The 9,566-nt window shown below is 37.2% G+C and overlaps 1 protein-coding gene across 1 annotated transcript; it reads left to right on the forward strand.

Annotated features, from left to right (window-relative positions):
* Positions 1-3,976: 3,976 nt before the first annotated feature.
* On the forward strand, positions 3,977-4,930 carry LOC106008718 (olfactory receptor 8H1). The gene has a single exon (XM_013069504.1). It carries the CDS (start codon positions 3,977-3,979, stop codon positions 4,928-4,930), a length of 954 nt encoding a protein of 317 aa, XP_012924958.1.
* Positions 4,931-9,566: the final 4,636 nt, after the last annotated feature.

The following is a 9,566-nucleotide window of genomic DNA, read 5'->3' on the forward strand; positions in this document are numbered from 1 at the left end:
TGTGGGCTGGCTCTCTGAGGGCTCCCTTGACCTTGCCAAAGTTCAAGCAGTTTGGAGGGTTGTTACTGGTCACCAGGACACCCTGGTCAGTTCCCTTACATAGATTCTTGGTTTAACCTAGTGCACCACCCTCCACCATGGCTACAGGCCTGTGCAGGAAAGGCCTATTCAAAGGTGTTTGTTTCCCAAAGCTGTTGTCCCTCTGGTGGGCTAACTATAGAGAAGTGGAAACCTGTCCTGCAGCACTCAGATGGCAAGGAAGTTCTCCCCCATCCACCTCTGTATAACCTTAGCCTGCCCCCTCTCCTGTCCATCACACCCCTCCTGCCCCCGACTCCCTCATTTCTTCCTCTGTTTCTTCTGCTACCTCTCCTCCCATATGAGACCATCTCTGATCCCAGCAGGAGGTCACCACCTCAGGAAGATGCAGTCGGAGGCTATTTTGCCTTTGAGGGTGGTCCCAACTGCCAATGGGGCAGGACCTGGAACATGTCCTTCTCTGGTATATGTTCTCTTCTCCACTTCTGATATCTACAACCCAAAACCCCATAATCCACTTTTCTCTCAGAAGCCCCAGGTTCTGATTTCCCTCCTTTAGTTGATCTGTAGGACATATCTATGAACCTGGGATGACTGTCAGCAGTTGTTATTGACCCTGCTCTGAGGAGTGGGACAGGATTAGATTTGAGGCTAAAAAGTTTTATTGGGAGGGTGTTCAGAGGAGGAGGCCCACAAATTGCTGAAACAGAGCTTTCTCTCAGAATACTCTGAACAGGACCCAAATTCTTTGAGGGAGAAACATGCTTTGATCACCTTTCACCAGAACTTGTTGAATAGGATCCAGGCAGACCTACTATAATCCCTTGTACACTCAAGAGGCTCTAATTGAGTCAACACTTTGCGATTGTGGTTAGAGGAGTTGAGAATGTGAGTTCTAACCTGACTATCTTGAGCTTCACCACCATTTTGTGCTTGTGCTTGGACAAAGCACACAAAACGCACATCATGTTTGGCATTAAACTTCCTGCAGTTACAGAATATTTTGTAGCTCACCTAATATACAAAATTCCCCCCCGCCATCCACTAACCTGGCATGGTTCTGCTTCTGTTAAATTCTGCTTGCTATTCCCTCAAATCCTCCCCAAATGAAAGTATGATTTAAAAGGATAAATCAAACCACTTCTCAGGGCCAAGAGATCTTTCCAGGCACTCCCTCTCTTGGTCTCTGACTTTAAATAAATAAACTTTCAAATCTGACTCGGAGTGTGGCACATCTCTATAGTTCCAACCTACTTGTGAAGAACACCCAAACAACATATAAACTATATGTTGGTGAATGATTTGCTCTCTAGATATTGAGATTAGTGATGATTATTCTGTCTTCATAAAGCAATGGCAAGAATTCAATCTCACAGGAAAGTTCTGCAACAAGACCCTAACCCTAACAGTCAATTAAAACTTAATAAAAGATTTCACCTTTACTATTATGTTTACATTTCTTGTTATTCTTCTCAAGAGACCAACTTATGTGAAGATATATAACAAAGCAGGTATTTTCCATCTAATCATTACAAAATGTATATAGTATCTGGACTCGTTATCACTTTCTGCTTTTGTTATAAAATTAAAAAATGAATTACACTGAAAGGATAAAATAATTTACATTGATATCACCTGCAGATGAAGCCAGCCAGCCAGACAAACCAGAATGCAGGTTCTGCCCATTCCTGTGGGACCCAAGGAAGTCTATTTATCCTCTCCGTTCTGTTAGTGAAGACTGGAGTCCCATCCAATTCATAAGATATGAGGGGGCACCTTATTATTAGGCTAACATACCCAGTCCTGGCAGAATACATTGAGTCAAAAATAGGATAAAATACTGAATGTACTGTATTATACTCACAAAAGTTAAAATACTGGAGTAAATTACTGTTATGTAAACAAAATGCAACAATCCTTTAATTGTTTTATTATCTTCTTTGAATTTTAATGTTTTCTACTTTTTTCTAAACAATAATGTTATGTGTATGGCCAAGCCATTTATTTATGTACAAAACATTTCCAGGCCAAAAATTTTATTGTTCCATCCTTCATAGTATCAATTTTAAAGAAAGTACAACACAGGAAATTTCTTCTCTAACTTCCTAGTCAAAAAAATTCTGATTAATCACTCAAATGTCAATATTACTCCTGACCAGTTCATATAAATATGTGTCAATTTAAAAATAAGTAAATGAAGATTGGCAGAAACTTGGAGCATCACATGAGAAAATGAACTGTTTATGTTCTAAATGTGGGACTTTTAAGGGAAAAGACAAAATCTAGTGCTCATTAAATCCTTGAACTTTTGTCCTTGGAATTGGGCCAAGAAATCTTCCCTGGAAATTACTCCCTGAGGATAACCAAAAGCTGCACTATTCTGAATTAGCAGTATATGAGGCCTACTGGGAGGAGAAGCACACACTGCTCTGTTTCCATTCACAAGTCCTCCCTCAGATTCTTTTCAGAGGAAATATCTGGATGACCTTTTCCACTGGATCAAGACTTGAACAAAATTTCCAGGGTGATACATTTTTTCTTAGATTAAAAAAAAATGAATGCAGAAAAGCATAAAGATAAATTATTACTAGAAAAACAAATGGACTACAATACTTTTCAGCTCACTATATGGTTTCCTATTTTATCTCTGAGAATATTTTGTGCTTGACAAATTTCTAAACAGACAACATTGAAAGACAATATTTTCCAGCAACTTTGTGCACAGTAGGTATGATTCTGAGAACTGGAGGGGACTATACTAGATAAAATTAAGGGGATTTTTTCAAACAACATGTACACAAATATCCTTTGGGCCTTACCATAAGTAAAGTTAAGATTTGTAGCAAAAGAAATAGCATTTGTGAAACCAAAGTATACAAGCAATGTGCATATTCTGAAAATATAATGTTTTGAAGAAAATTGATTTTGAATGGGAAAGTTAAAAAATACATTGTTAAAAGACCTTTAGGTCCATTCTGCCTCTGACTGCCTCCACAAAGGTAGGAACAAGTTATTTTGGTGGAAAGAAAAGGGTGTGTTTACTCCACAGGAGAGACAGGTGCCACTTCTCCGCAAAAATCTCTGTCTCCCTGTGTTAGTTTCTGCTGGGGCTTTAATGTCCAGGTGACTCCAAATTCCCTCCCTCCCTTTTCCAAGTTAAAACAGATCTTGACCTCCTGGTGTCATATAGTCTTCTCAGGCACTCATGATATATTTCATTCTCCATGCAGTCATTTGAGTCGGGACAGAAAGAATATTCCTGCTCTGGACCAGTAAAAGCTGTAAAAGCAGCTTGTTTTTAAAAATCAAAATTTTAAAGATTAATTTTTTCTCTGTTACTATGTCTTCAAGAATTTAATATTAATGTGAATCTCCTAAGTTCCCTGACAGAAATTAATTGGTATCATAGGTCATTGGGAATAAGAGGACAGTGGATAATACACTAAAAATCATTTTTATGTAGTCAATTATATATCTTCATTCAGGATTGGTAAAATATGTTCTGAAGAGGAACACAGCATTGTAATTCTGTTCCCTGAAATTAAAATGTCTAGGTTGAATCTGTGGCAAAATGTAACTGCTCTTTTTCACACAGATAATCTCTGCACCCTTTCTCGGGTTTCATGGATGTGGATAAGAGTCTTTAAGGTATAATATTTTCCTGAGAATTATATGTTAATAACAGAATGAGTTTGTAGTAGTATCAGTTTCATGCTAAACACAGGATGTAACCCTTTAACATATCAGAAAGAAAGGTCATTTTACACCCATATCTATACATGGCAATTGTATTTTTTCACACATTTTTTACAAGGGTTATGATCAGTTTCCAGGAACACTATGAAAAATACGGAGTCATTCACATAAACAAAAGTATTTTTGGAGACAGAGTAATTTTTAAAATTTATTATTCAACAGGTAAGTGCAGAAGGACAACATGGGTAGAAGGAACTCCACCAGTGTGCCTGGCTTCATCCTCATGGGGCTGATGGACTCTGCAGAGATACAGCTGGTCCTCTCCATGCTCTTTGTCCTGATTTACCTGATCACAGTGCTGGGGAATGGGGGGATGATAGTGATCATTCACCTGGATCCCCAGCTTCACACCCCCATGTACTTTTTTCTCACTCACCTGTCATTTCTAGACCTCAGCTACTCAAGTGCCATAACCCCTAAAACTTTAGAGAACTTACTGAATTCCACCAAGGACATCTCCTTCTTGGGCTGCTTCACACAGATGTACCTTTTTATAGTCTTTGTTGCTGCAGAATGTTTTCTTCTCTCTTGGATGGCCTATGATCGCTATGTAGCTATCTGCAACCCCCTGCACTATCCAGTCATTATGTCCACAGGACTGTGCCATGCACTGCCAGCAGGCTCCTATGTTATTGGGTTTGTGGAATCAACTGTGGGTTCTGTTTTCATGAGCAGACTGCACTTCTGCAACTCTAATGTCATCCAGCACTTTTTCTGTGACCCATCCCCAATTTTAGCTCTGTCCTGCAGTGACACTTCTGAGGTTGAAATCATTATATTAATTTGTGCTGGATCCAATTTAATGCTGTCCCTCTTCACCATCTCTGGATCCTATGTGTCCATCCTCTCCACTATCCTGAAAATTAATTCCACTGCTGGAAAGAAAAAAGCTTTCTCCACCTGTGCCTCCCATCTCTTGGGAGTCACCATCTTCTATAGCACTATGGTTTTTACTTATCTAAAACCAAAGACATCCTACTCCTTGGGTAGGGATCAAGTGGCTTCTGTGTTTTATACAATTGTGATCCCCATGCTGAACCCTCTCATTTACAGTCTCAGAAACAAAGAGGTGAAAAAGGCTGTTGTTAGAATCATGCAAAAGAGAGTGGGATCTAGACAATCAATATACCAGTGATGCTGGGCATTTATAGTTTTCCACTTGTCTTTTTTTCTTCTGAGAAATTCTTTGCTTTCACTGTTAAAAAAATTAAATCTTGGTGTTTTTTTTCCCCCTTTCTAGATTTTATTTTAGTTAGCAACATGCTGTTGGATATTTTGAGACACAGATACTTACAAATTTATATTGTAATTTGGAGTCATCAATGACTTGTTAAATCTAAGATGTAAAAAATATGTGCTATTAAGGAAAACTTTGTAAAGAGAGAATTTGTGTGGTTTTAAAAACAATATCAGTATAATATTTCTGTATACCCAAATTTTAGACTTGTTTGCAGATTTATTCATTTTAAAGTCTAATATCTAATAAATTGTATAATTGAAAGACATAAGATTACCATGTACTCAGTGTATGAGAAAAATTACGACTCTCATCATATAGTGCTTTGAACCTGAAATGTTGTGAATTTGCCAATTTGAAAATCATTGAGCAAAAATAGGTATTACATGTGTTCCTGTGAGCCATGTGGAGACCAAGATTTCTGTGACATGACAATGTGCATAAGCCACTGGCTTCTTTGCCTTTTTCCTGATGTCTACAAGCTTATAGTGTTCTTTCAACATAAATTAATAATTATTATGTTTGCCTTGTATGTTATACTTTTTAAGAAGATATAAAAAATACTAAACCACTTAGAATTATTAACTCAGAGGTAAAAAAATATTTGGAAATGAAAATCTAAAATTCAAAAGGGTTGAATTGATGTAATTCTGGCCATGAAGAAAATAATTACAAACTTACACTGCTGTATCTAGTCTAATTGAAGGAAAAGTAAAGACATTCAAATGTAAGACTAACTTCAAAGGTAAGACCTACTTACTGAATAAAAATTGTTGCAAAAATTCTTAAGAGAATTTTCAAAACAGATAAGGAGGGCAGTGGCAATCATGAGACCAAGGGGAAAAATGAGTCTTACTGCAGAAACAGGTTAAAAAGAAAAAGAAAAACCAGATATGAAACAAAGACTAGAAAAAGAACAAAATAAAATAACAATATAAAATATTTAACAATATTTCATGAAATTGTCTTAAGTTTTCAGCGAGTGGCATAAAATAGCCAATTGAATCAAAACACAACACCCTAATATATGGTACCCGAAAATGTGGCCCAAAAAGACACTTATTGAAAGGAAAAGGACACTTCAGTCTGCTTGAGGGTTAAAAAACATCAGAGGAGCTATGCTTACATCCACCAAAGACTTCAAACAGAAATGATTCAGTAGAGACAAAGAAGGCCACTGGATATTGGCAAAGGGAGCAATTTACCAAGAGACACCCACTGTAAATGCATGTGTACACAACCTGGATGTATGCAGGTTCACAAAACACTTCTTGACCTAAAAGGTCATGTAGAATTTAATGCAATAATTGTGGGTGTTTTAGTAATCCTGCAGTAATCCTGCTCTAACAAGTAGATGGTCAACTAGAAATAAAACAACAAGGAATAATTAGAGTTAGACTATGCTATAATTCAAATAGACTTAACAAAAACATATAGAGATCTGCAGTTAAAAACAGAATAGTATGTCTTCTTTGTATCATCCCGTGGAAATTTCTCCAAAAGTAACAATATTTTAAACCCATAAAGCAAGTGTTATTGAACTTAAAATATTAAAACACTCTCAAATGTCCCATAGTATCACAATATGTTGAATCTATAAAGCAATAACAAAGATACCACAGAAAAAAGACTAGCACAGTGATGGAAAATTATAGTATTCCATAGTAAGTGGGTCCTAGAAGGAATAAAAGGAGAAATTCAAAATTCCTACAATTAAATGATAATGAAAATATAATATTTCAGCATCTGAAGGACACAACGAAGATATTTCAGAAGAAAGTTGAGAGTTTTGCCTGTGTTAGAAGAAAAGTGATCATAAATAAATAACCTAAAGATTTAACTAAAGTTCCTAGAATAACAAAGAGTAATCAAATGTGTTTGACTTGTGCAGGTGCTGTGGCCCGGGAAGAACAGTCTCTATCCTTAAAGTGACCCAGGGTTAAAGGCTCACACCTGTCCATCTTTTTCCAAACCCTGTGTCTTCTCCAGGGCAGCTTATTTCTGTCTGCTTTTTTCTCCCTTCCCACAAATAAAGCATCTTCCATTCTTTAACTTTTTCCCTTTAATTTGTTATTGGTCCTGAGTATCAGGCTGGCTCCCCACCCTGGATATGATACTCCCATAATAGAATCATGCCTTTCCTTACAATATATTTTATGATGAAAATTTTGTCATTCCATCCATGATAATGTCAGTCATAAAATAAATATATACCTAGAAATTTCAATTATACTCAGTCAACAACAACAAAAACACAACACAACACAACAAAGCACAATCTTGACATACCACTATTGAGTGTAAACATTATTCTTTGCAAATTTAAATAATTATGTGACAAATTAAAAGTAAATTAATAAAATTCTGCCACAATTTAGTGTATCGTGAGGGAATGTGTTTCTGCTCTCCTGTGGAACTTTCAAGGGAAGAGGGGAAATCCTTTTCTCATTTTCTCTTAGAACATCAGTCCTTGGCCTCATGCCCATTGTTTCCTCTTGGATTTGGTCCCAGAGGGTGACTGTGTGCTCCTTGATGGGCCCTAGAAACACCAGGTAGGGAAACAGGGTGCACAGTGCTCTGGTTAACTGCACACTTGCTTGCTGAGACTCTTTTCAGATGAGACTTTTTGGCTAAGTGTCCATTTGATCACAACATGAACAAATCTGCTGGGAGAATTTAATTTACCACAGAATGAAAAAGGAGTAATGCACAAAAATATAACAGTCACCTGTGTTAAAAAATATAAAAGTAATTTGCATCAAGGAAAAGAAATATCATGGAATGTCTCAGATCCTTACATTGTTACTCTTTTTTCTGTAAGAGAGAAAATTTGTAATTTTAAATTTCTAAGGCAGACAGTATGGGAAAAAGTTGTTTTCATCAAACTTGACACAGTAAGTATTATTTCTACAGTTGGAGTGATTTAGAAAAGATAAAATAAAATAGGGATTTTATCAGCAGAATATGCATGCACATACATTTAAAACATGCAAGTAATATTAATATATTCAAAGCAGGAATAGAGATATGATAGAATTGTAATCAGAACTGCAAAATGTAACCTTATAGCTTAGGGTTTTATTATCTTTTAGAGAAAAGTGCCTTCTTAAGACCAAGGAAAGCATAAACAGCCTGCCACAGGAATGGAGATCAACAATCTATGTTTAAAAATATCATAATGTTAAGTTGTTTTAAACCCATAGTTTTGATAGATATATTCAGAAATTTATTACTATATGCAGTATATAACCTTAGTGGGCCTCACCTAAGTTTCCTAAAATGTGTGACTGATTTGAACTTAATGCCCAATAGCACTTGGAACTAAATGACAATAAAAGGTAAACTGAAGTTATTTTCCTTATAGTTTATTACATATCCTTGGTCAAGTTTGCAAAAACAAGATATAAACAGGAATGGAAAATTTCTAGGATTCTCTGAGGAGACAAAATATCTTGGTAGAATTCCAGTGATAAGAAGTAACTGCTCTGATTTCACAAAAGTTCTTTTCTGTGCCCTTGTCGTGAACTAAAACTTTGTGGATAACAGTGACTATGGTGAAAAATTATATGTAGATTAAATGTGTTAATGAAGAAAACACTTAGGGTGTATCATATTAAAGCTAATTCTATAGGATGTAACTTTTTATTATGTCAGAAGCAAGTAGCAACTCATACCATATCCTTTTTCTGAATCCCTATTGTCAAACACTTTGTGAGGTACTTCTAACAGGTGAGGTATGATCATGCCTTGGAAACGCCTCCAATTTTCATAAGTTTCTCCTAATATTGGGTGCAGACTAACATAAGCCAAATATATAGCTGTTTTGTTCACTGGATCAGAGGGGTGGAACAGAGTATAAACCTGGAAGGCCTCTCTGACACTCTCCAGGAATGCACTGGGGGACTCCTCTGGTCCCTGTGCTGCTTCAGTAGTTTTTAACAGATTGATGGGTTTCTGAACTGCTGTTCAATTCCCATTCAACAAATTCTAGTAAAAAGTGATCAAAGCCTGTTTTCCCCCTAAAAATTTGGATCCTATTCAGGCCGCTCCAAGGAAAAACATTGTTTCAGCAATTCATGGGCCTCCCCCTCTGAAAAAGCTTCCCCCACCCCCCGTAAAAGCTTTCTAACCTAAAACCTCACCCTGTCCCATTCCTCAGCAGTGAGCAGGGTCAGTAACAACTGCTGGCAGTCATCTCAGTTTTGTAGATGAGTCATACAGATTGACTCTATCAGTGAAATCAGAACCAGGGGTTTCTCAGAGAATGGTGGATTCTGGGTTTTCCATCTGTAGAGGTCAGAAGTGGAAAAAGGGACATACACCAGGAACTGGCAGGTTCCTGAGCTTGCCCCATTGGGAGGAGGGGCCTCCCTCAAAGGCAAGAGAGTCTCTGGATTGTGACTTCCTGAGGTGCTGACCTCCTGCCAGGGTGGGAGATGCTCTCCTATAGGGGGAAAGGTGGCAAGAGAAGTAGAGAGAAAAATGAGAGTGTTGGCACCAGGAGGCTCCTGAAGGACAGGAGAGCAGATGAACT

This window comes from Heterocephalus glaber, unplaced genomic scaffold, assembly GCF_053883595.1.
Source record: "Heterocephalus glaber isolate CG9 unplaced genomic scaffold, H.glaber_assembly_v1.0 deba00001673, whole genome shotgun sequence".
Taxonomy (NCBI): Eukaryota; Metazoa; Chordata; class Mammalia; order Rodentia; family Bathyergidae; genus Heterocephalus; species Heterocephalus glaber.

Coding starts and splice junctions, on each gene's coding strand:
- LOC106008718 (XM_013069504.1), top strand. CDS start 3,977: ATGGGTAGAAGGAACTCCACCAGTGTGCCTGGCTTCATCCTCATGGGG.